At 44.8% G+C, this 27,533-nt stretch overlaps 1 protein-coding gene across 1 annotated transcript in view; it reads left to right on the forward strand.

Annotated features, from left to right (window-relative positions):
* The first annotated feature begins 822 nt into the window (after window positions 1–822).
* The window catches only part of LOC144799336 (L-threonyl-[L-threonyl-carrier protein] 4-chlorinase-like), a 68,741-nt gene continuing 42,030 nt past the window's right edge, over window positions 823–27,533 (forward strand). The window contains exon 1 of the mRNA XM_078670583.1: window positions 823–1,029. Coding sequence (XP_078526709.1) covers window positions 823–1,029 — 207 coding nt within the window. The remainder of the gene's footprint in view (window positions 1,030–27,533) is intronic.

Here is a 27,533-nt window from a genome sequence, read left to right on the forward strand (position 1 = left end):
GTGTGTTGGGTAGGCGTTGCGGGGGTGGAAGACAGAGAGGGCTAGTTGTTTTACTGAACCCCCAAAATTACAAGTGTCCACAAATGTCCGCCAGCTCCTCTGGTCCCCAACCGCAGCAACCTTCAAGCCAGGTTCTTTAGAGCGGGGACTGCGGGAAAATATCACCCAGCCCGACGTGCAGTCAATGACTGCCTCACCGCTCTGTATCTTCCCAGACTTGCTGGTGGGCCTCAGTGATTCCAGTACCCTGGAGACAGCAACAGTTCTGCACGAGGCAGAGGCCAGTGGGACTGAGGTCTGCTTAACGCTGCGGGAGCTTCGTAAGCGCGACACTGGTCATCGCGCAACAAATGTCCAAAACCCTTCCTCCAAAAAGAAAGACGAAGCCTCAGTAGGGGAGCATGTCGGAACCAGCTTTATTCAGGACACCAGTGTCGGCGAATGCATTTCGGCATTATTTTGCCTTCTTCAGCGCCTTGGGTGTTCGTAAGGATGCAGGCATCACATTTCCGGGTTTAAATACCCCGCCCGCCCTTACAGCTCAGAGTTCGCTCCACCCCTCCCAGGTGGAATCCTGAAGCAAACGCCTCCCGCTGGACGCCCGGTTGACGGCGCCTACAGGTCCCAGAAAGCAGTTTGTGTGTTGGGTAGGCGTTGCGGGGGTGGAAGACAGAGAGGGCTAGTTGTTTTACTGAACCCCCAAAATTACAAGTGTCCACAAATGTCCGCCAGCTCCTCCGGTCCCCAACCGCAGCAACCTTCAAGCCAGGTTCTTTAGAGCGGGGACTGCGGGAAAATATCACCCAGCCCGACGTGCAGTCAATGACTGCCTCACCGCTCTGTATCTTCCCGGACTTGCTGGTGGGCCTCAGTGATTCCAGTACCCTGGAGACAGCAACAGTTCTGCACGAGGCAGAGGCCAGTGGGACTGAGGTCTGCTTAACGCTGCGGGAGCTTCGTAAGCGCGACACTGGTCATCGCGCAACAAATGTCCAAAACCCTTCCTCCAAAAAGAAAGACGAAGCCTCAGTAGGGGAGCATGTCGGAACCAGCTTTATTCAGGACACCAGTGTCGGCGAATGCATTTCGGCATTATTTTGCCTTCTTCAGCGCCTTGGGTGTTCGTAAGGATGCAGGCATCACATTTCCGGGTTTAAATACCCTGCCCGCCCTTACAGCTCAGAGTTCGCTCCACCCCTCCCAGGTGGAATCCTGAAGCAAACGCCTCCTGCTGGACGCCCGGTTGAAGGCGCCTACAGGTCCCAGAAAGCAGTTTGTGTGTTGGGTAGGCGTTGCGGGGGTGGAAGACAGAGAGGGCTAGTTGTTTTACTGAACCCCCAAAATTACAAGTGTCCACAAATGTCCGCCAGCTCCTCCGGTCCCCAACCGCAGCAACCTTCAAGCCAGGTTCTTTAGAGCGGGGACTGCAGGAAATATCACCCAGCCCGACGTGCAGTCAATGACTGCCTCACCGCTCTGTATCTTCCCGGACTTGCTGGTGGGCCTCAGTGATTCCAGTACCCTGGAGACAGCAACAGTTCTGCACGAGGCAGAGGCCAGTGGGACTGAGGTCTGCTTAACGCTGCGGGAGCTTTGTAAGCGCGACACTGGTCATCGCGCAACAAATGTCCAAAACCCTTCCTCCAAAAAGAAAGACGAAGCCTCAGTAGGGGAGCATGTCGGAACCAGCTTTATTCAGGACACCAGTGTCGGCGAATGCATTTCGGCATTATTTTGCCTTCTTCAGCGCCTTGGGTGTTCGTAAGGATGCAGGCATCACATTTCCGGGTTTAAATACCCCGCCCGCCCTTACAGCTCAGAGTTCGCTCCACCCCTCCCAGGTGGAATCCTGAAGCAAACGCCTCCCGCTGGACGCCCGGTTGACGGCGCCTACAGGTCCCAGAAAGCAGTTTGTGTGTTGGGTAGGCGTTGCGGGGGTGGAAGACAGAGAGGGCTAGTTGTTTTACTGAACCCCCAAAATTACAAGTGTCCACAAATGTCCGCCAGCTCCTCCGGTCCCCAACCGCAGCAACCTTCAAGCCAGGTTCTTTAGAGCGGGGACTGCGGGAAAATATCACCCAGCCCGACGTGCAGTCAATGACTGCCTCACCGCTCTGTATCTTCCCGGACTTGCTGGTGGGCCTCAGTGATTCCAGTACCCTGGAGACAGCAACAGTTCTGCACGAGGCAGAGGCCAGTGGGACTGAGGTCTGCTTAACGCTGCGGGAGCTTCGTAAGCGCGACACTGGTCATCACGCAACAAATGTCCAAAACCCTTCCTCCAAAAATAAAGACGAAGCCTCAGTAGGGGAGCATGTCGGAACCAGCTTTATTCAGGACACCAGTGTCGGCGAATGCATTTCGGCATTATTTTGCCTTCTTCAGCGCCTTGGGTGTTCGTAAGAATGCAGGCATCACATTTCCGGGTTTAAATACCCCGCCCGCCCTTACAGCTCAGAGTTCGCTCCACCCCTCCCAGGTGGAATCCTGAAGCAAACGCCTCCCGCTGGACGCCCGGTTGACGGCGCCTACAGGTCCCAGAAAGCAGTTTGTGTGTTGGGTAGGCGTTGCGGGGGTGGAAGACAGAGAGGGCTAGTTGTTTTACTGAACCCCCAAAATTACAAGTGTCCACAAATGTCCGCCAGCTCCTCCGGTCCCCAACCGCAGCAACCTTCAAGCCAGGTTCTTTAGAGCGGGGACTGCGGGAAATATATATATATATGTGCACGCTCCTGTTTAAAGAAAACACTGCACTCATGGGGTCCGCTCAGGTAACTTAATTTTAGTACGCAAGGACGCGTTTCAGCGATGGGCTTTCTTCCTGCTTGCTTTGTATTAAAAACGGCACTGGCATGTCCGTGCTTATATTTTGCATCCTGGATTGTCATAGGTTGCCTTTTATGATAGGAGGAAGGGGATTGGTTGCCTCGGGGCCAATGGCTTTGCCCAATTAGTTCGATATTCGGAATTTTTCCTGTATGAAAGTGCACTATGCAAAATCAAACATTTCATATTGTTCCATGTATAGGCATTGTTATAGTGCGCCAGCAAACAAAAGATCTTCCTTCACCTCCCAATTTTGTAAAGTTAATGTCGCGCTGGTTACCTCAGTCGAACCCTTCGTCCAGCCATTGGAGGCGATGACACACAACACAGGGATCGGTCAAAGGGCCGGTTGCCCAACAGACTGTATGGCTGTTGACAATGTCGGTGCTGGTGCCACAGATATCCGTGTGGTGGTGCAGGGCGCCTTGTACCTTGTACTTTGCTTCCTGGTCCACCAAAGGGCGCAACTGCACTCTTGAGGACGGGTGCCTGGCATGGTGGTGGGTCCATGTTGAAATGCACGCTCCTGTTAAACAGTGCACTCATGGGGTCCGCTCAGGTAACTTAATTTTAATACGCAAGGACGCGTTTCGGCGATGGGCCTTCTTCCTGCTTGCTTTGTATTAAAAACGGCACTGGCATGTCTGTGCTTATATTTTGCATCCTGGATCGTCATAGGTTGCCTTTTATGATAGGAGAAAGGGGATTGGTTGCCTTGGGGCCAATGGTTGAAATGTGGGAGACAAATTTCGGAGTTACAACACAGCACCATTTAGCACCGCTAGATATATATATATATATATATATATATATATATATATATATATATATATATATATATATATATATATATATTCACTTAAAAAACCATAGGTTATAGACCATATATAGTTAGGAATTAGCATTTACAAAACCTTGAAAATTCACTGAAAAAACCATAGGTTATAGACCATATATAGTTAGGAATTAGCATTTACAAAACCTTGAAAATTCACTGAAAAAACCATAGGTTATAGACCATATATAGTTAGGAATTAGCATTTAAAAAACCTTATTTTACTCACACAAAACCATTGAAATTCCATATATAGTTAGTTGCACTAACTATATATCGCGCACCCGCAATCCACTGCTGATCATGTCACATATTACATCATTCATGACATGGTCAGTGACATCACTGATGACATCACTGATGACATCTCAAATGACATCACTGATGACATCACTGATGACAACATCCAGTGACTGTATGTTTCTGTAAAGTTAAAATATGTCTTACATATTGAAGAATGAGTGGATGTATAAGTGTCTGGATGAAGGATTTAGTAGGTGCGTGACTGACTGTATGAGTGAGTGATTAAATGTGTCTCACTGAATGCATGGGTTAGTGACTAAACTGTCTTAATTTGTGCATCATAATGTCTGTTGTGATGTAAACTGCTGCATGTGTTGATCATTAGCTATACGAGAGGCTATATGTGTTATTGATTGGTTGCCCAAATATTTGTATGGGAGATTGAGTTTGTGTAGGGGTGGCTGGGAGGTGTGTGACTCTGTGCATAGATGTGTGAGCAGTTGATTCACTAGGTGTATGAGTTCAAGAGTGCATGTGGAAACAGCTACATGGGCAGTTGACTGTGTGCATGAGTGTATTGATGAGTGAATGGATATCTCAATGCTACATGTCATAGTAAGTACATATGTAAAACACAGTACATGTGAGAGTTGGCATATATAAATAACTGTGCATGAGAGCCACTGAATGTGTGAGTGCTTGTATGGATCATTGTGAACTTGTATCAGGGATTGTATAAGAGAGTAAATATGTGTTAGTATATGTTTGAATAAGTAAGGTGTGTATAACTGTATAGTTGAAGAAATGGAGGTGAGATTGTTTATTTGCATGACTGACTAGGTGTGTGAGTAACTCCATGGATGAGTGACAGTGTGTGAGTGTCTGTATACACTGAGTGTATCTAAGGTTATATTAGACTCTGAAGAGGTTTATCGTATTAGCACAAGAATGATGTCAAATGAGATGTCATCATTGATGTCATCAGTGATGTCATTTGAGATGTCATCAGTGATGTCATCAGTGATGTCACTGACCATGTCATGAATGATGTAATATGTGACATGATCAGCAGTGGATTGCGGGTGCGCGATATATAGTTAGTGCAACTAACTATATATGGAATTTCAATGGTTTTGTGTGAGTAAAATAAGGTTTTTTAAATGCTAATTCCTAACTATATATGGTCTATAACCTATGGTTTTTTCAGTGAATTTTCAAGGTTTTGTAAATGCTAATTCCTAACTATATATGGTCTATAACCTATGGTTTTTTCAGTGAATTTTCAAGGTTTTGTAAATGCTAATTCCTAACTATATATGGTCTATAACCTATGGTTTTTTCAGTGAATTTTCAAGGTTTTGTAAATGCTAATTCCTAACTATATATGGTCTATAACCTATGGTTTTTTAAGTGAATTTCAATGGGTTTTTAATAGCAAATATCATACACTGTCGAATGTCAAGTACGTGGTAAGTAAAAACATTTTCGTGTTTATGCACACTGATCTGCTTTGAATGCTGCCCCCCACCCCTCATTTCTATTAGGAGTACTCTCTCTTTGCAGATAGTGAAGGGTAGTTAACGCAGGCCTTTGCCCCCGTTGTATTCCGTCGTGCCTGCTTCTCTCTCCATTTGATTGATTGTTCTCTTTGGTTCATTCTCTATTTACAAACAAGCACAGAGTCGCAATACTCTGTTTAGTCTTTGCAGATAGCGAAAAATCGTGTAAAAAAACAAAAGGAATCGAGCAAAATCAGTAGGCCACTAATGGGATCTCTTTTTGACCTCTCTAAAATAGAAACATTAGGAACAACCTGTTGAAAATAGCAATGTGTATGTACATAAGCGGCGTTCATTTTTGTTCACAGTACCCCTTGTTGATTGTTTGAATCGAGCATTGAATTGTTCGAAGTTGGTTCTCTTAAGGATCTTCTCTGCCTGCAAACGAGGAAGAATAGGAATATTCTCTCTCCCTTTGCAGATAGTGAAGGGTAGGTAACGCAAGCCTTTAACACGTCGTACCTATTTCATTCCTCATTGATTGATTGATTGATTGTCCGAACATTGACTGTTTGGGAATTAGTTCTTTTTGGAGGTATTCCCTGTTTGCAAATAAACGTAGGAAAATCTTTGCAAGTAGTGAAAGGGTACGTAATACGGACCTTTCTCCCCCGTTGTAATCTGTCATGCCTACCTACTCCCCACTGATTGATGCACCTGTTTCACCCGGACCATTTACTAGAGATAGGTCATCTGGCCCGACCAGAGAGCACCCCTAGTGAAAAGGACATATGCAATAATAACGAAGTGATCACTGTATCCTGTTAACAGAAACTTTAGCATGAAACAACCTGGAAAGAAAAGAATAGGAAAACGAAAATCAGTAGGCCACTGATGAACTTTTTATTAAATAACAAACAAAGAAACGATAACAATACGTAATGATAAAACCTATTATTGTCCTAGAAACAAGAAACGTTAGAAGTAGGCCCGTAATAAGAAACCTGAAAACATCGCCCCTCACTGCCCCAAAACGTGTCTGTCCCACCGCCTGCCACGGCCAAATAACGGCAAACTGGGAAAGATAGAAGTCAGCAGACATCCGCCCCATTCTAGAAACTTCCAAAGGGCAACAGGTTTTCCGCTACGCCCAGCCGGAAGCAACACATATAAGGCGGGTCCTGCTGCCACGCCTCGGCCAGGAGATCATCACGTAGGGTGTAGCCGGAGGAGAGGCCGAGGCCAGCGGGACCCGGCCAGGGGGATTGACAACACTGGAGAGTTTCAGGGGGGGGAATGTCCGTGTCCTCGACCCTCCCCTCTCTCTCCCAGTCCGGCCGCGGTGGCCCTTGAGAGTTGCAGGTTGTCCCTCCACACTCTCTCCCGGTCCGGCCACCAACGGCCGGGGGCTGGGGCCGACGGGATCCGGCTGCAGCCGATGAGCCAAGGAACCCGTTCATGGGGCCAGAGCAAAGGGCGTCCGGCCGCCATCCACCGGAGGTGCGGCCCAAAGACGGACGGGACATTTCTTCTTTCTTTTATAATGGCTGCGACAACACTGGGGGGGGGATGTCTTGCACATGCCTCCGACCCCCCCCCCTCATCCTCATCGCCTGGTCCGGCCATAACAAATGTCAAGCGAGACGCCGTGGGGTGCACTGGGAGGGAGAGACGATGCGAACAGGCCTCTCCCGCCTCCCCAGGTGAAGGCTTCCCAGCTGCACCCTCAGCGCTCCAGGCGCCCGGAAAAGGGTTCTTCCACTGTGGCGATGCTGCAACGTCTCGCCCGGCAGGGTGGAGCCCGTCCGCTCATTTGACCCCGCGATCGCCAGTAGCTACCGAACTCTCAAAATGGCGGTCGACCTGGCAAGAGCGGGCCCAGCATAAAGAAATGGCCCGGTCACTGGTTGACTCCACCACCGTAGTCCTCCACGACCTTGAAGATTCGAGAGGAGCCGCGGGAGTCTCCGACCCCCGCAGACACCCCCGATGGGGAATGACTGCCATGATCGCCCGTGGAGTGACGAAACTGTATCCGCGGGACGTCGGCGCTCCCATGCTGCCACCAGCCTCAGTTTGAATGACTAGAATCCTGCAGACCTCAGTTCCGGTGAAAGCACAGTGTGACCCGGTAGGAAAAATTGTTGCACCCCCTCCCCTTTTTGACTGATAGTTCAAACCACCGATCCTTTCCTTTGCCCTTTTACCGGAACTATGGACTGCCTCCCCCTCTTTTACATTTTCTAGAGAAAACAAAACATTAACCACTACATTAGCATAGCAGTTGACACCAGAACTGTTTTCAAATTGAAAACCAACAACATCTTCAACAGAATCCTTTTTGTTTCTGCTGTGACCCTGCTACAGCACAGGCATTGTCCCCAGCAGTAATTCTGCAATGCCGATAAGTATAGCTGTGGTGCCTACTGGACTCACTCACCCCGCGGCGCCCCACGCCGTTATTTGCTGGGCGGCAACTTACTAGACATCACCTTCGTGACATCCAGATTTCAGCGCTTTCTGCTGCCTTGGAACTATTCGCACAACAGACCGCTACTGACAATCCACCCCCCGGGACGCCCCACGCCGGATACCCAAATCAGTGCGGCACCCAGGCAACATCTTCTGAATTTTCATAATTTGAAAGAACTAGTAACATGTCCTCATCAGGAATTTCCTCATGAAAAGTCTGCAATGATGATTCTTGTAACTCTATGGTCTCCAAACATTCGATAAATTCGCCATCAAGAGATTGATCAAAAAAATCATTCAAGTCATCTCCTCCTTGTGAGAATATTTCATTATTGGTGCTGTCAATTTCAATAAATGTATTGGATAATTCAAAAGAAATTGCCACGGTCTCTTCGTTGTTTAAATGTTTTTACTGTTTTTGTTTTGTTGTATATATTTATAAGTTATTAAAGTTTTATAATCCTACTACTTTGTTGGAGTGCTATATATTTTTAATATGACACATAATTGTAAAAACTTTGATGTACAAAGAGTCATCCCTGGAATCTTCCGCTTCAGGCTCGGTCCCCTCCCCAATCACAATACAGGATGGTTTTCAGATAGTAGGAACACGTGTGGTGTGACGGATCTCATCGGGTGTGGGCCTTGATCTACTATAACTCCTTTGAAGAGGGGTGATTATTTACAGCTGGGGCCATAAACTACATCTGCAGGGCTAGCTGATAGCCTGGACAATCGGACACAGAGGAAGAGGAGTGTCAGAGGGTGCGGTAGTGAATAGGGCGAAAGGGAGGTGTCGGGCGGGCACAGAGTGTGATTCTCAAGGAAGAGCAGCGCAGATGGGGGGAGGTTTATTGCCCATGCATAACACAGAGAGCGGGGGTGACCAGTGCCTGGGGAAGATGCTTGCGAAGGTGGGGAGCCATGCTAAGGATCGACAGCGTGGAGAGAATGGGTCTGGTCAAGGCATCTAAAATGGCTGCCGTGCACGACAAAAGTGTGGCATTTCAAAAAAGGCAAGATGGCGCAGACAATGTTTTTCAACACTTCCTCATTTCCTTCGAATCGAACGTTAACAGACGTTGGTGCATATTACCAAAGTTAAGCGATATTTATCGCTAACGATGCTTAGCAACGAATTTTTTACCGCTAAGCATCGTCAGAAATTATCGAAGATAAACCTTGCTATTATCAAGGTTTATCGCAAATGCGATAAAAAACGGCCGCAATGCATGAATATCGCTAAAAAGTCCGCGATATTCATGCATTACCGAGCTAATGCTCTTAGCCATGTTATCCACCTCCCATTGGATAACATGGCTAAGAACTGCTCAGGGCAGGTGTTCGTTTTTGGAGATATTCGCGCTTAGCGCGAATATCTCCAAAAGTTGGTATTAGGAGATAGATATCTTGCATGTTGTAATGCAAGTTATTGTGGTATATGGAACTCATACCATAATCTCTCAGGAAAGCAGAAACTGATCCTTTTGGGACCGCCTGAGAAGGCCTAGGAGGTGAGGGGTACTCTACTTTGCCCCCTTTTCACGTTCCGAACTATTTTTTTTTACTCTCTTCTGTAATTACACAAAATGGCAGCGATAAGATGCATCAGAGACAGACAGTGAGAGAAAGGAGGCCGGAGATGAAGAAGAGATGTCAAATACACATTGGAGATAATATAGTGGGAGAAGGAAAGTAAATATGAGTAAACTTACCATGTAACATAAAAATGTTGCACTCTATACTATAAGTCTCATTTTATACTACAATCACTTCGCTACAACCTCATAAATTAAAAATAAAAATGAATAATGTCTCAAACAATTTTTGATTTCTAAATATAAATTTATTCTTCTGAATTTTCAAAATTTGAAAGAACTAGTAACATGTCCTCATCAGGAATTTCCTCTTCAATCATATCATCTGGAATCTCCTCATGAAAAGTCTGCAATGATGATTCTTCTAACTCTATGGTCTCCAAACATTCGATAAATTCGCCATCAACAGATTGATCCAAAAAATCATTCAAGTCATCTCCTCCTTGTGACAATATTTCATTATTGGTGCTCTCAATTTCAATACATGTAGTGGATAATTCAAAAGAAATTGCCACGGTCTCTTCATTGTGAGCCATTTTATTTTGAAATTGCTTGCTGTAAATTGCAGAAAAAAATAATCACTTTCATTTATCGTTTTTAGTAATACATAATATAAAACTAACTTTATCAAGTATTTAGTATAACAGAAGGACTGTAAATAAATAACAGAAAACATTTTTCAAATTATCTTCAAGTGTACAACATAGTTCCCCTTACAAATTAACAACTCACCTTTTTAAAAGTAGGAGAAGTGTTAGTACTGTGTAAATCAAACACCAGCAATTGACCACCAAAAATTCCTCACAAATGTACCTCAGACAGTAGTATCACAAAATGGCTGTGGTTTCCTCTCATTTTAGATATATACATAACCAATTAACAATCATCACACACAAATACAAAACCAAAGTAACATTTTAATTGGTTCTAAATTTCAACACTTTCAAATGTGTTTTCCCCATGCAATTTTCCATAGGACATTTAGATACGTCTACAGCCTGAATGGCTAAACGGAATTACACCAAACTTGGCAAAATGGTACATCAAACCTAAGAGGTCAGGGAGGATCTACTATGCCCCCTTATGGTCATTTGCCCCTTCGCTTTGGCCTCCTCTTGTCTCTCGATCCTACCGAGAGACAAGATGGCGGCCGCTACGGACTGTTTGGAATGTTTACAGATGCCGGAGAACCAATCAGCTTCGCAAAGCTCCGTAACGCGAAAAGTACGCGAAGCGGAGCGCTGGTACAGATATATATCTTTTTTTGAACGTTAATTTCTCAAAATCCACTGGAGCACATATATTGAGACCTAGCAAAGGCACATCGGGCTACCAGTCCCTACAATTTTGCCAAGTTTCGTGCAAATCCATTCAGCCGTTCGATTATTATTATTATTTTTTTTTTGCCCCGCAGGGCCCTTTTAAAACCTCCACATCAAACCTAGAGGGTCAGGGAGGATCTACTATGCCCCCTTATGGTCATTTGCCCCTTCGCTTTGGCCTCCTCTTGTCTCTCGATCCTACCGAGAGACAAGATGGCGGCCGCTACGGACTGTTTGGAATGTTTACAGACGCCGGAGAACCAATCAGCTTCGCTTCACAAAGCTCCGTAACGCGTAAAGTCCGCGAACCGGAGCGCTGCCTGGTCCGCTGTTACAGATATATATCTTTTTTTGAACGTTAATTTCTCAAAATCCACTGGAACACATATATTGAGACCTAGCAAAGGCACATCGGGCTACCAGTCCCTACAATTTTGCCAAGTTTCGTGCAAATCCATTCAGCCGTTCGGGCTAAAAGTGAGGCCAACCGCCCTATGGAAAACTCAATGTTAAAAACACGTTTTGGTACCCCCCTTTTTTCTCGGCCCCCCCTTGACGAACCCCCCCCCAAATTTTCAGAGGCTGCTCAGAAACAAAATGTTCCATTTTCCTGAAAATTTCAGCCAATTCCGTCCACAAACGCCAAAGTTATTAGACATAGAATTTTCAAAAATCCCATAGAGAAAAAATCCTAACTATATATACCTACTGCCGACCGCCAGTAGGTAATATATATATACATATATATATATATATATATATATATATATATATATATATATATATATATATATATATATATATATATATATATATATAAATATATATATATATATATAGAGAGAGAGAGAGAGAGAGAGAGAGGGTTTTTTAAGCATTCTGAAAGATTGATGGAAAACTTGCAGTTGAAACAAGAGTATTTCTTGCACGAGGTACGTTGGTTGTTAAAAAAATACAAAAATGTGTATTTAATGCTGCCTCTCATTTCTAAATAATTTCAGTGATATTTCTTCTACTCCATACTCCATCTCCCTTTTGTCTCCTTATCTGATAATATTGTGCGCCAACCTAGTTTGCTCGCACCGGACTCCAAAACAAAAGGAATGGTGGCTGTGACCTGCGTTCGCACATCTGTAACAACATCAACATGAAGAGGTTTAGTAATGGATGAGATACATTTAATGTTCATAGGTGCTCACATCGTAAACACGCCCTGCATCCAAGGGTGTTGTGATAGTCCTAGAATGAGAATCCTAGGGCTATATGTTCTGCAATACTCTTTACCGAAGCATTCAGCACAATGTCTTCGGAACAGTACAAATAGAGTCGAGAATACACCTTGTGGATGAAGTATTCCGAGTCCGTTTTAAAGTGAAGTCTTCCCGACATCCATCAGTCTTTACAATGTAGGAAGACGGGTACATATGAAAGATCAAAGGGAACCTGCACGTGTTTCATCTACTTGACTATGACACCTTTTGCTAACATCTGATCTAGGTTTCTTGTTCCTTAGCTCTTTTTGAAAAAACAATTCCCCTGGTTTCTGTTTTTGAATTGAATCTGAATTGAATTCTCTCACATAACCTGTCATGATAGTTATTACCTAAGTTTCCTTTGGTATACTTTTACATTCCTTCAAGAAGTGTCTCCGCCTTCCTCTCATTCTATCCTGGGTATCCAGATAAATTATCTTGTTTTTGTGCTCTTACAGAATTAGTCCAGTCTCCTCTTCCTCTTTGGGGAAAATCGGTGGAAGCTGACACCCTTCATCAGGGTACACTCCTGCATCAGGGTAATCCAGGCACCCCTTCATCAGGGGCCACTCTTGCACCAGGGTAATCCAGGCACCCTTGCATCAGGGGTCACTCCTGCATCAGGGTAATACAGGCACCCTTCATCAGGGGACACACCTGCATCAGGGTAATCCAGGCAGCCTTGCTTCAGGGGACACTCCTGCATCAGGGTAATCCAGTCACCCTTGCATCAGGGGACATTCCTGCATTAGGGTAATCCAGGCACCCTTGTATCAGGGGACACTCCTGCATCGGGGTAATACAGGCACCCTTGTATCAGGGGACACTCCTGCATCAGGGTAATCCAGGTACCCTTTCATCAGGGGACACTCCTGCATCGGGGTAATCCAGGCACCCTTCATCAGGGGAACACTCCTGCATCGGGTAATCCAGGCACCCATGTATCAGGGGACACTCCTGCATCGGGGTAATACAGGCACCCTTGTATCAGGGGACACTCCTGCATCAGGGTAATCCAGGCACCCTTCATCAGGGGACACTCCTGCATCAGGGTAATCCAGGCAGCCTTGCATCAGGGGGCACTCCTGCATCAGGGTAATCCAGGCACCCTTGCATCAGGGGGCACTCCTGCATCAGGGTAATCCAGGCAGCCTTCATCAGGGAACACTCCAGCATCAGGGTAATCCAGGCAGCCTTGCTTCAGGGGACACTCCTGCATCAGGGTAATTCAGGCACCCTTGCATCAGGGGGCACTCCTGCATCAGGGTAATCCAGGCACCCTTGCATCAGGGGGCACTCCTGCATCAGGGTAATCCAGGCAGCCTTCATCAGGGAACACTCCAGCATCAGGGTAATCCAGGCAGCCTTGCATCAGGGGACACTCCTGCATCAGGGTAATCCAGGCAGCCTTCATCAGGGAACACTCCTGCATCAGGGTAATCCAGGCACCCTTGCATCGGGGAACACTCCTGCATCAGGGTAATCCAGGCACCCTTGCATCGGGGGACACTCCTGCCTCAGGGTAATCCATGCACCGTTGCATCAGTGGACACTCCTGCATTACGGTAATACAGGCACCCTTTAACAGGGGACACTCCTGCAGCAGGGTAATCCAGGCAGCCTTGCATCAGGGGACACTCCTGCATCAGGGTAATCCAGGCACCCTTGCATCAGGGGACACTCATGCATCAGGGTAATGCAGGCACCCTTCATCAGGGGACACTCCTGCATCAGGGTAATCCAGACACCCTTGCATCAGGGGACACTCCTGCATCAGGGTAATCCAGGCAGCCTTGCATCAGGGGACACTCCTGCATCAGGGTAATCCAGGCAGCCTTCATCAGGGAACACTCCTGCATCAGGGTAATCCAGGCACCCTTGCATCGGGGAACACTCCTGCATCAGGGTAATCCAGGCACCCTTGCATCGGGGGACACTCCTGCCTCAGGGTAATCCATGCACCGTTGCATCAGTGGACACTCCTGCATCAAGGTAATCCAGACACCCTTACATCAGGGGACACTCCTGCATCAGGGTAATCCAGGCACCCCTGCATCAGTGGGCACTCCTGCATTAGGGTAATACAGGCACCCTTTAACAGGGGACACTCCTGCAGCAGGGTAATCCAGGCACCCTTCATCAGGGGACACTCCTGCATCAGGGTAATCCAGGCACCCTTGCATCAGGGGACACTCCTGCATCAGGGTAATGCAGGCACCCTTCATCAGGGGACACTCCTGCATCAGGGTAATACAGGCACCCTTCAGCAGGGGACACTCCTGCATCAGAGTAATCCAGGCACCCTTGCATAGGGGACACTCCTGCATCGGGGTAATCCAGGCACAGTTGCATCAGAGGACACTCCTGCATCGGGGTAATCCAGGCACTCTTGCATCAGGGGACACTCCTGCATTGGGGTAATCCAGGCACCCTTGCATCAGGGGACACTCCTGCATCAGGGTAATCCAGGCACCCAGCAGGTGTCACTGTAAAACCAGTATTTGACTGTCCCACCAGGGAGATATTACTCTAGCAGTACTCGCAGCCCTGGCCAGCAGGTGTCTCTATAAGTCCAGTATTTGTCTCTCCCTGCCAGGGAGATATTACTTTAGCAATAGTCCCAGCCCTGGCCAGCAGGTGTTGCTGTAAGGGCAGTATTTGTCTGTCCCGCCAGGGAGATATTACTTTAGCAATAGTCCCAGCCGTGGAGAGCAGGTGTTGCTGTAAAGGCAGTATTTTTCTGTCCCGCCAGGGAGATATTGCTTTAGCAGTAGTCCCAGCCCTGGCCAGCAGGTGTCACTGTAAGGCCAGTATTAGTCTCTCCCGCCAGGGAGATATTACTTTAGCAATATTTCCAGCCCTGGCCAGCAGGTATTGCTGTAAGGGCAGTATGTGTCTTTCCTGACAGGTAGATATTACTTTAGCAATACTCCTAGCCCTGGCCAGCAGGTGTCGCTGTAAGGGTAGTATATTTCTATGTGTCTTGGAGGAAAGTTACTTGCGCAATGCTCCCAGCCCTGGACAGCAGGTGGCGCTGTAAGGTCAGTCTTTGCCTTCCCTTATCTCCACAATGTCCCTGAGCAGGACGTTCACCCACTAAGAGTCTGAGTGGACCAGGGCTGCCCTCCCTCAGCAGCATTTAGACTGAGCGCTTCCTCTGGGCCACATACAAGTGCAGCGCCTCGACTCGTGTGCCTGCACTTCACCCTCCGCTGTCTTAAACGAGTCATTAGCGCAGGTTTTGCTACTTTTTTGCATTATTTTGTTCATTGTTTTCCAAAGTCAGAAAACTTCAGTTTGTCTTTTCACGAGTATGGAGGTAACAAGTGTGACAGTGCAGTTACATTTGAATATTTCCCAGACACCCGTGTTGTTTTTTCTTGTGACAAAGTATTTCAATTCTTACATTAATTGAGTCGTTGATCCCTTATGCCTGCAGCTCCAGCTCTGGACTCTTTATTTTGCATTTCCTGCATTCTTTGCAGTATTGGTCCTCGCAGCGCCTTCTTCCTTTTGGCGCACTCTTGCAGGTGCCGCTTTATAGATCCGTGAATAATGAGTATTGACTTGTATATTTACTGTGTACGATTGTTCGCAGATCTGACTGGCGGTTTTATGGATTCCCCGATAAACAGAAATGAACTCTCTTGACTGGCGGTCACTTGAGAACCGCTTCCAGCTTCGACCAGCAGGGGTCACTGTACCAGCATCATTCATCTCTAGCGCTTCAGCACCATTCCTGGCCCTGGCCAGCAGGTGGCACTGTAAGAGCAGCACTTGTCGCCTCCACCCCACCCTTCCCTGGGGAGTGTTACCAAAGCAGCACTCTCTACCCTCGCCAGCAGGTGGCACTATAGGAGCAGCACTTGTATACACCCCACCCTTCCCCTGGGAATGTTACCAAAGCTGCGCTTTCTGCGCTCACCAGCAGGTGGCACTGTAAGAGCAGCACTTGTCGCATCCATCCCACCCTTCCCCGGGGAATGTTACCAAACAGCACTTTTTACTCTCACCAGCAGGTGGGACTCTAATAGCATCAGTTATCGCCTCCACCCACCCTTCCCGGGGAATGTTTCCTTTTTTTTAAAAAAAATTTAATTAAAAATCCACAGCATCAAAATACAAATAAATACTTGTCCTGCGTCATTACACAACGATAATGATTCAAATTGTTCGCCAATACAAACATGAATCTCAATTTATCATGGAATAGTCATCTTACAAACACAGAAGAGAAAAACACAAAAATGGGCAGAGAACTATAAACACATTAAAATTAATCCACCATATGATCAATATTTGCCCCCCACACATAAAGGCCGAGCTTTCTTTTCCTGGGTCCTTTAACAGAATAAAGGCTAAATTCCATATTAAAGATGTTACAAAACATAGCCCGCCACATTTCAAAAGATGGGACCTCCTGCTGTAGCCGAAGGGAAGCTATGAATATCCGTGCTACTGCCGTGGCCATAAATATTAGGTAACTAAATTTATACATTGGCATCCCTTGGCGCAACTCACTCAATCCCTAGCAGCATCATGGACGTTGACATTTTTATAGGTACTCCGGTAATCTCTGACAAAAAAAATTCTATAGAATCTACCTGAGGAGTCATAGTAGAACATAAGTAAAATATATGGAGATTTTCAGCATTATCCGCACCACACCGGAAACATTTCCCATCATTATGACCTCCCCATTACATCATTTTAGCAGGTGTATGGTATAAATTAAATAATATTTTATAATGCTGGGTTTTTTAATTAGCTGTCAATAAGATTCTCCCGGCAATATCAATCGATTTCTCTAAAGAGATCGACAGATGTCCCAACCAGTTTTCCCATTTAAAATTATATTTCTCTAAGTCGTCCGATCTTGTAGCTAATATTTTATATAGAGAACCAATTTTTTCCTGACGCCTAATAGCTTCTACAATTGTGTATGATGTCAACCTGACTGGGCGTTTGCCTAAATTATCCCTTATCTGTAGGAATTTGGAAACCCGGTTCTTAGACAATTGATATTTATCCGCCATGTGTGAGAATGAAAAAAATACCCCATCAGCCTGATAGAGATCACCAATTCAAATAATTCTTTTCGACTTCGTTAGCTGCCACATAATCCCAGAAAATCGAAGGTAATACTCCTGCTGCTGAGGTGGGTGTATACTGGGAGGTCCCAGGAATCTGTAATTTCTTTCGGACTATATTCCAAACTTTAAAGACTGCTCCCAAAACTTTAAAGCGGGTTCTTTTATAATAGCTTCCAATAAATCAAGGGGACCCCTGAGTAATGCTTAGGTGGAGATGCAGGGGAGACGAACAATATAGTAAAACAACGAAAATCTCCACCTGTACTTAATCAATAAGTGCTTGTGAAGTCACTATAGATATGAACTCCCTCCCAGGAGAAAGTAGATTCAGACAACAAGAGTAGGATATGAGTCCATGAATAAGTTTTAATCAATATTCATAAAAAAACAGTTCATAAGTTTTGATACATATGATGACAAAGCGAACACAATGAAAAAACAACAATAATATACCCCCACGAAAGACAATCATTCATACAATCACTCCAATACATACTCATTCAATCACATGCGTGCTGATCCTGAAAGGATCCACTCATTCAAGTTTATTAAGAAATCTAAAAATCACAAAGGGCGAAAGCCTGTGAGTCTGAATGAAACAAAGTACAGGCTACTAGGGAGTCCTACTGGGTACAGTGTGGTTATGTCTACAAATAGATAACAGTCCAAAAAGAACAACAATTCCAAAAGACACAAATAAACTATATGTTATCAAACAGTATATGTGGCAATTTTAAACAATAAAGAAAGGTTTTTTGCTTCAAGTAATAATAATACAAATGAAAACGGATAAATGACCAATTCATATAGGTTTCGCCAAATTATTGTAATAATTTATAATAGCTACCATCGATTCTCTTAAACAGACAGTTATTCACCTCTGAGCCCAAAACGTCTGATAAATTGAGGGGGCCTCGGCCTGATTATTCTCTTCCTCTCCGGTCAGTAGTATACGTATATTTGACAAGATGCACGCATAATAATAGAAGGCAAAGTCAGGAACCGACCATCCACCTCTCTCTCGACGAAGAGTCATAAACCGAGCTGATCTGCGTGGTTTCCCTGGGGTCCACATATATCTGGCACATAGGGATTGCAAATGCTGAAGTTGTACAGAGCTCACTTACAGAGGTACTGCCCTAAAAAAATACATTACCCTCAGCAAGACATTCATTTTGAGCACATTAGCTCTACCAACCAAGGAAAGGTGCAAGCTCTCCCATCTCTCAAGTGCCATCTTCACTTTACCTATAATATCGCCCCAGTTGACATTGACGATCTCTTTTACGGAATCCCGAATCTTGATACCCAAATATGTAGCTTCGTTGACTACTCTAAGATCATTACCAAAAGTTTGGTTTGTACATAAAATGTGGGGTTTGGATGTATTGAGTTTATAGCCTAACACAGTATCAAATTCCTGTGCCATCCCGAAAGCAAAATCAGCGTAATCACCAGAGGAGTTATCACTGGCGCTGATTTATCAAACTATTAGGAGTTATAGAGCGGAGACACAAGCGGAGAGTCAAAGGGCCCAAAACTCTTGTCGCAAATTTCAAAATTCAGTACGTCGTATAGCAAAAACATGTACGGAGTTTACTACAAGGTCCAGTGAGGCAGAAGCCTGTATATCTTGCATTGAAGATGAACTGGCAGTACAAAAGGCACTGACAGAGACTCTGCGAAACATGAGAGATGATACCCAGTGGAAACTCATTGATCTAGAAAACCGATCTTGGTGGAACAATTTGAGAGTTCTTCAAATTCCTGAGGTCACAGAAGGGCAAGACCCGCACAAGTTCATTATTGAACTATTTACGGAAGCATTTCCTGAATTAACCCAATGGGGTTGGTAGAGAGGTGCAGAGGGCACATCGCTTTCAGTTTTCCTATGGTCTCAGGCTGGTCAAACAACAACAAGGTCTGGAGCCATTCTAATATCTTTGAATAATATCCTGGCCCGTGAAGCTGTATATGAGTTACCACGCCCTGACAGAAAAAGAGCTGGGAAAGGACTGGAGTTCTTCGTTAGGCCAGATTACTGTCACCACACGGTCGAGAAACGCTGGCAACTCCGTCAATTTATCCCGCTATTTCAGGCCAAAGAAGCCCAAGCCTTTTTATTACATCAAGCCAAACTGAAAATTCTCCATAAAGATCAGCCCATTCTTCACTTCTAAGATAATTGCTAAGGAGTTTTTACAATCTCTTTGAAAGCAAAACCTGCGTAATCTCATACTGGTACTTATTGTTTTGGGCTATGGGTTAATGCATATTAGGGTTTTCTAGGCTTGCAGACCTGTGATCATGTGTATACATTTGCTAGCTATTAAGTTAATAGGGCCATTCCTCTGCATTATCGTATGTTTTTTTCCGTTTTCTATTTCTTGGTCTATACCCTATGACACCACGTGAGCCTTACTTATGTCTTATTCTATGTTTTTTGATGAAGCTCTCTTAGCTTAAGAGCATAGATGAGGGTTCTTTTTTTTTTGCTTTTGCTTTTTTCTTTTCATATGGAGACTAGATAGGTGTGGGAGGCCCCGCTTGGGGGGGTGGGAACTCGTCATCCCTAGGACCATCAGTCCTAAAGCCTCATTGAAGGGGGTGGGTGGATGTGGGGGAGCTGGGCGGTTGGAGGGAGTGGTGGGAGGAGAGGGGTGAGGATAAAAAAAGGAAATTAATTCACAGCAATGAAGAAGTTTTGAGAGACTTTATCATCATCATCATCACAAATTCTTTATTCGACTCACAGAATCATCAAAGTCAAAAAACACATATACATATAAGAGAGCAGCTATTCTGTTTACAACAAAAAAACAAAAGTCTAAAATATTAGCAGCATGGGAACACAATTTTGATAGACACATTAGCTAATTATGGGATCCATTAATACAATCTGTTAGAAAAAGAGGGGTAGAATAGTTTTGACAAAGCAAAAAAACCAACCCACAGATACTTTAACAAACTGTAATTATTCCTGTTATTCATGATTTCCTCATTAAGTTCATATCTATAAATAATTACAAAAAATTTTAAAGACTTAAGAATACAAAGTGCAAGTGCATAACATTTTTCCAATTCTATAAACTCAAGAGAGAGAAGGAAGAACATAACCATCTAGGATTATCGAGTACAACGGTTATCAAAACCTTAAACCTCGTTTTGTCCTTATAAAATTAGCAGCCATTAGGAATCTACTCATTGCAAATACAACCAGTCTGGAGGTGTCAGACTTAGTAATACGTAACATCTCAGTATATTGCCTAATGCCAAGGATCCTGCACAGCGGTTTTATCCATTTTTTCCTGGGGATATCATACAATGTGCAAAAAAACAATACATGGGCAATGTCCTCATTTCTTCCCATGGAACACTCCGTGCAGATACAATCCAATACCTCGTCATTCTGTTTTCCCCATCTGGATGTAAATGTTTTAATTTGCAATATCCCAAATCTAAATTTTAAGCACAATGTTTTAGCTAAAGAGGCTCCACCTCATCTAAAAATGATTCAAAAGAGGAGTTAGTTTTAAAACTCTTAAATTGGATTGTAAGTGGTCCATGACTGGGGCTTACTATAATGCTCTGCTCAATAAAATTCCCAAAAATGGATTTACATTCCTTTTTTGAATCTGGGGTGAGCAGTTCAGGGGATTTCCAATATCTACTCAAACCCAGTTTCATTAGCCAACTGCGAATATGGATCAGCCAGGGGAACGAAACAAAAACACCCAACCTAATTATTTCTTGCAGAGCTTGCCTATAGACATGCAATTCCTCGGTTGTCCATATTCTGATCCAGTACGAAAGGGTCATCCAGATGGCCCTGTATTCAATACGTTTAATACCAAGGTCCATCCTAAGGGGAACCACTGGTGTGTTTTGCGGCAGAGAGGTGAATCTTCTCATAATTTTGTTTTCCCCTATAGATAAAGCGCTAGGGACCCCCCCCCCCCATAACTCTGAGCCATACAGAGCTGCTATCTGTGCTCTGGCTTTATATACTTGCAGTGCTGGCGTAATCGCTTTTGACATTGTGGAAAACAGTTTTTTAATAATTGGAGACGCTTTTTGGGTGAGGATCAGTTTAGATTTCGAGATCTGGGGGTTCCATGATAACTTAGAGTCAATGGTTACCCCAAGATATACAAAATTCGGGACGCGCTCCAAGATTACGTCGTTTAACCGCAATTTGTTTGAGAAGGAATTATGGGGTCTAATGGTCATATATTTGGTTTTTACTGGGTTGATCTTGAGGCCCTTGTACTTACTATACTCGTCCAGTGCATTTAAAAGATTCTGAAGGCCGTTTGGGTTTTGTGATGACAAAATGGTGTTATCAGCAAAAGTCAGCGCACATATATGGTCTTCACCTAGCTTCGGGGAGTCGTGGTTTGATTTTTTGATAGTTTCAACCATATCATTGACGTAGAGTAAAAATAAGGTTGGCGCCAGGACACAGCCCTGGCGCACACCCCTTTCAATGGGTATCTCTTCTGTCAATTCTCCTGAGTTCCCCCAGCGGACTTTTGCATAAGTGTTATCATGGAGCCTAACCAACTGCTTTACAATATTACTCGGAACACCTTGCCACAATAAATTGGCCCATAGATGGTCTCTAGGGATGGAATAAAATGCGGCTTTCAAGTCTATAAAGGCCACATATAAGTGACCATGCCGCAACCTAGTGTATTTCCACGATAAAATTAAAAGCCTAAAAACCTGGTCTATGGTGCTTATTGTATTTCTAAAGCCAGCTTGGCAAGGTGAGAGCACATTATTATCTATAATCCATTCACTTAATCTATCCAGAATCTGTTTGGCATATACTTTTTGCAGAATATCAATAAGACTGATTGGTCTATAATTTGCTGGCTCATCCCGCGAGCCTTTTTTATCAATCGGAACGATTTCCACTCCTCTCCATGAATCAGGGATGGGCTGGCAACTAGCTATTCCATTTGAGAGAAGATTTATGTAGGGGCCCAGATATACACTGCATGTTTGAATAAGTCACCCGGGATTTTATCGGGTCCGGGGGCTTTGGAAGGTTTAATTGCAGAGATTGCCTTTATAGTCTCTGCCAGGCTAAACTGTAGGGAAGGAAGAGTATCGTCTAACAGGAGTACACTGATATCAATTATAGATTCTAGATTAGAACATCCCGGGGCAGCATAAAGATGGGCAAAGTGATTAAACCAGGATTTTGGGTCCAGGTTATAATCCTGGGCGAAAGCGTTTGCTTTTGAACCATTAGCGATGATCTTCCAGAATAAGAACGGTCACCCTTCTTAATCGCTGCTAACAGATCCTCCCAGCTTTCATCTTCCCACTTTCTGCGTGCCACTATCAAGGTTTTACGATATGTATCCCTACATTGCCTAATTAAGTTTGAGTGTCCCTCTCTCAAAGTCTTGACCAGATTCTGTTTGGCAAATGCACAGTTAGAATCGAACCAAAGATTCGACCGGTTAGTACTGGATGTGTTTTTTCCCTATTACCACGGACAGCTTTAGTCAAGTGTGGTTTTATATTCTCGATTAATGTATGATGTACCTGAGTATTTGTTAGTTGGCCAGAATGATTTTCTAAAAAGTGTGAAATGGAATCAGCAAAGATATTATAGATCTGCGTTAAAGGTTCAATCTTCCCTAGGATAGAGGGCCATTTTAATGCCCTCCTGTTATTTGAGACCACAGACTATCACATTTGAATCTAGATCTGAATTGAGGGAAACATGAAAATAAAATATTTTCCCCTTCAATTCTAAGCACAAGGGGAAGTGATCACTCTCTCTTCTGCTTGTATCAACAGCAAAACTTTGAACAAGAGACCAATAAGAAATGTTAATCATAATGTAATCTATGCGAGAAGATGAGGACCCTCTTGAAAAGGTATTTGAACAATTGTAATCTAGCTGGCTTCTGCCATTACATGATCTGAAACCCTTCTCCATGGTAAAATTAAAGATTTGTAGTGATGAAACAGAAGGTACCATCATTTTGTCTGTTCCCAATGTGGAATACCCATTGCTAGATCTTGATCTTCAGTAACAGTATTTATTCCTTGTAATGGCTCATAACAACAATTAAAATCACCTCCCACCACAACAACATCCTCCAAAGGGATTGTATCAATGACATCCTCTAATTGGGAGATAATAATTGATTCTTTTGAGGGATCTCTAGGTCTTATATATATATTGAACAAGTAAAGCCTACGTTTGTTAGAGAATTCAAGTCTAAGACCCAGAATGTCACACGATGTAATAGGAATAGCGACTATGGAGACATTGATATTATTTTTTATCCATATTGTGAGGCCACCAGATGGCCGCCCTCTAGCTTATTGGTGTGCCTCTACACTAAATGTCCTATAGCCACACTTAAATAATGGAGCAACTGCCCATGATGCTTGAAAAAGACAGATGTCAAAGAGGCCGATGTAAGATTGAGAGACTTTATAATTAAATAAAATAAATTGAGAATGTATCTGGGGTTTTTTTTTGGGGACAAATTCTGGTTTATAAACGGAATCTATGGCTAAGTTAGGTCTTCCAGTTTGCACATTTAACGTTTGTGGGTTAAACAATTATAATAAAAGGCAAAGAGTGGCCACAGAGCTACGTGTGATTCAGCCGGACTTGGTGTGTCTGCAGGAGATACATATATCATGGGGGAATCTGAAGGTCCTGTCAGAACTGGGCTATATAGTCTTAGCGGCCTCAAAGCAATTAACCAAGACCCGGGGGGGTAGTGGTATTAGCTAGACCAGCGAATCAAACAACTGGCCGTATATTGGTCGATGTTCAGGGACGATGGGCTATTTTGAAATGTATCTGAGGGAGAGTGAAATTTACTTTATGCACTGTATATGGCTTCAATCTTGATGAGGCTCCCGTTCTCGAATATTTAAATGGGGAGCTTGTGTTATGGCCGACTCCGTTATTGCTCTGTGGTGATTTTAATATCAATCTGAGCTATTTAGATCTCCAATTTGGTGGTCAGAACTAAAAAGTTAGGAAACCTAGATTTTTCAAGGCTTTATATAATTTGTTAGCTGATTACGGCCTGATCGAAACTTGGAGCAATTTACATCTGCAAGGCCCGGGGAATGTTTCCAAAGCATCACTTTCGAACCTCGCCAGCAGGCGGCACTCTAATAGCAGCACTTGTCTGCTCCACCGCACCCTTCCACGGGGAATGTTACCAAAGCAGCACTTTATACGCTCGCCAGCAGGTGGCACTCTAATAGCAGCACTTGGCTCCACTGCCTGAGTCATGTCTTCTCCTGTCAGATACCTTCTGACAGTGGTGAGTTTTTGGATACCGAGGCAGTAGCCTCATTACTCCATATTCATTTAGAATTTTGTAGTCGCTGGTTAGGTTGTCTTATTGGTGTGTGACACTTTGTCACAGTTGAGGTTGTGTCACATGGTCAGCTCAGTGATGGGCCGCTGGTAGCGGTCAGCTCAGTGATGGGCCGCTGGTAGCGGTCAACTCAGTGATGGCACTTGGCTCCCAACCTCTGAAGTCTTTGTATAGGTATGAGCTCTATTTATTTATTAACGCTGCGTTGTTTTATTCTGAGCTACCCAAAGGGCGATGGCTGGAATGTTTGAATGAATCACAACCTCTGGTAATCACTCTGGGCCGCTTTCCAGTCCATGGTTCTTTTGCTCACCATGACCCCTCAAGACAGGAACCAGCCATATGCAAATCATTCTTGGCCCTGTGCATCTTGGGAAGAGTCCAGCCCGAACTGCCAGGCCGGGGCCTCCCTGGACCAGAAACAAGCAGGCCAAGACCGATTCCGCCCTGATGGGGACCCGTAGCACGGGGTAGTTTGAGTCCTGTGGCTCTGTGAGGATGAGACCCAGGTGTGGTCATACCTGTCGCACATGGGGCATCGGATTGAGGTGCATAAAAAAGTGATGGGGTTAATATAGCGGCAACTATACTTAGGCATGTTGGAGAGTGCTGGGCAAAAAGGAGAGCAAATATATATAATAAAAATACAGTAAGTGAAGCAAAACAAAAAAGATACGTTTGGATGGTATAAATCCGCAGGGGTCATTAAACAGAGCTCTGTCTCACACTTGGTTCCTCAGGGGGCAGGAGGAGACACTTTTTAAAGCTGTGTTCTGAACACAACTCTTGATTAAACAAACTCTAAGAAGTGAACTGATGTACAAAGGATGAAGACCGGACTCGTGCAAGGATTTATAGCGTTCAGGGCAGAATGGCATGTGGACTTTGGAGCGCTCCCAGCACTTTCTTTCTCCAGCATTGGCAAAGCCAGTGGGGCTGGCTTTTATGTGATAAACAACATTTGTGTGAGCGGCCATGTGCACATCTATGACTGCCTGAGTTCACATGCTATGGCACATAAAAAAAAGACTTGGTGGCTTTGCCAATGCTTGTTGTTTTATTTATTTGTAAATTCATTTAAATACGTGCTATTTTCCTTAGCATTTGCTTTGGGCGCGGAGTTAGAAGGTGATTTATTTTCTGTCTCTGTTTAAGGCCTTAAAGTGTTTGTCACATTGCAGCTGCCTTCAGTTTGTGAATTTGAACATGTTGTGATGTCACATTGTATGTATCTGCAGTTTGTGTATTTGAACATGTGATGTCACATTATATGTGCCTGCAGTTTGTGAATTTGAAAATGGTGTGATGTCAAGTAGAATTAAGAACAAAAGGAAGGTGCACTTTCTAATCAAATCAGGACAATATAACTTCATTGAAGGTTCTTCCTTTTATTGAATTTCTTCAAGAACAACAACGGCCCACAGCCAACGTGTTTCGTTCCCCCTGTGCCACGGGAACTTCGTCAGGGCTAATATAGTGTCTGTGGGGCTCCTAAGGTCGAACCCAATTGTACAGTACATGGGAGATTAAAAGTCAGCGTCGCAACAGGAGCATATGATAAATGCTGCTGTGTAGGGAAGTAGTTGAGGCAGTATCAGAAGGCAAAGTTAAGAACTCCAAAAAAGATATCGCGTGAATGTTGCAAAGAATCACTCCTCATTATATATCTTGGATATTTTCAGAAGATAAATAAATTCCTCTGGTACCGCCAAGCCTTTGCAGTGTGGGGTCCCGCAGGGCTCCTCATTGAGCCCCACGCTTTTCAACATTTATGTGGCCCCACTTGCTAGACATGTCAGGTCTTTTGGATTGGAAGTGCTCTTGTACGCCGATGACACCCAGATCATGGTCTCCCTGTCACAATCCGTCGAGACCACGGCCCTAAATTTTAAAAACTGCATGGAAGCTGTGGCAGGCTGGATGACGTCGAACTACCTCAAATTTAATGGGGAAAAGACCGAGATCCTTGTCTTCGGAGGAAACAAAGAGGTCTGGTCAGCCGACTGGTGGCCACCGGCACTGGGAGCTTGCCGTCAGCCGTCGCCCGCAATCTGGGGGTCATTTTTGACACCTCACTTGCCTTCGACAAGCAAGTAAATAGAACGGTTTCCACTTGCTGCGGGATTCTAAGGGTGCTGAGAAAACTTACCCACTATCTCTTCCCGGACGCCCGGAAACTTGTCTCTCTCGCCCTTCTATCCTCGCGTCTACACTATTGCAATGCCCTATACCTCGGCATGAGCAATAAACTGGTCCACCGTCTGCAAGTTGTCCAGAATGCAGCAGCGAGGTTTGCTGTCGATGCCCCCAGACGTTCCTCTGGAACATTGATCAGGAAAAGACTTCACTGGCATCCTGTGCATGCCAGGATAAAATTCAAAACTCTGATCCTCACTCACCGGGCCCTCCATGGTGCTGGTGCCGAGGACATTAGGTCCTTGGTATCAACCTACGCCCCTGGTAGGGCCCTGCGCTCGGCCGGTAAGAATCTGCTAACTGTCCCCCGAATTGCTAAGGCGAGATGGGGAGGTAAGGCGTTTTTTTCCCTTGCCCCCAGACTCTGGAACCAGCTCCCTTTGGAACTCAAGAACCAGGAGTCCCTCGCCCTCTTCCGTAAAGGCCTCAAAACCCTGCTTTTTGTTGAAGCCTATCCCTAGTTCTCCTATGCTCACTAGTTGCACCTGGTGATTTTCCATCTTCTGCGCGTTGACGCCTCCGGGCTAAGTCGTGCATTACAAATCTCAAATCAAATCAAATCAAATCAAGGTGTGGTAGTTTCTATCAAAATGCCGCTAATGGTAACCGTGTCAGAAGTAGAAAAGTCCCAAATGTACGTAAAAGCAGTGTCTAAAGTTACCCGATCTGAGCTTCCATGATACGAAGCCGGCGGGCTGAATCGCAAGAGCTTCACTCGACGATATTGTCCTGATTTGATTAGATAGTGCACCTTCTTTTTTAGGTTTCGCCTGGCGATCCGCTGCGCAGCAGCGTTCGCGCAGGCGAAATCTTTTGAGAACAG

Source organism: Lissotriton helveticus, chromosome 12 (genome assembly GCF_964261635.1).
Source record: "Lissotriton helveticus chromosome 12, aLisHel1.1, whole genome shotgun sequence".
NCBI classification, from domain to species: Eukaryota; Metazoa; Chordata; class Amphibia; order Caudata; family Salamandridae; genus Lissotriton; species Lissotriton helveticus.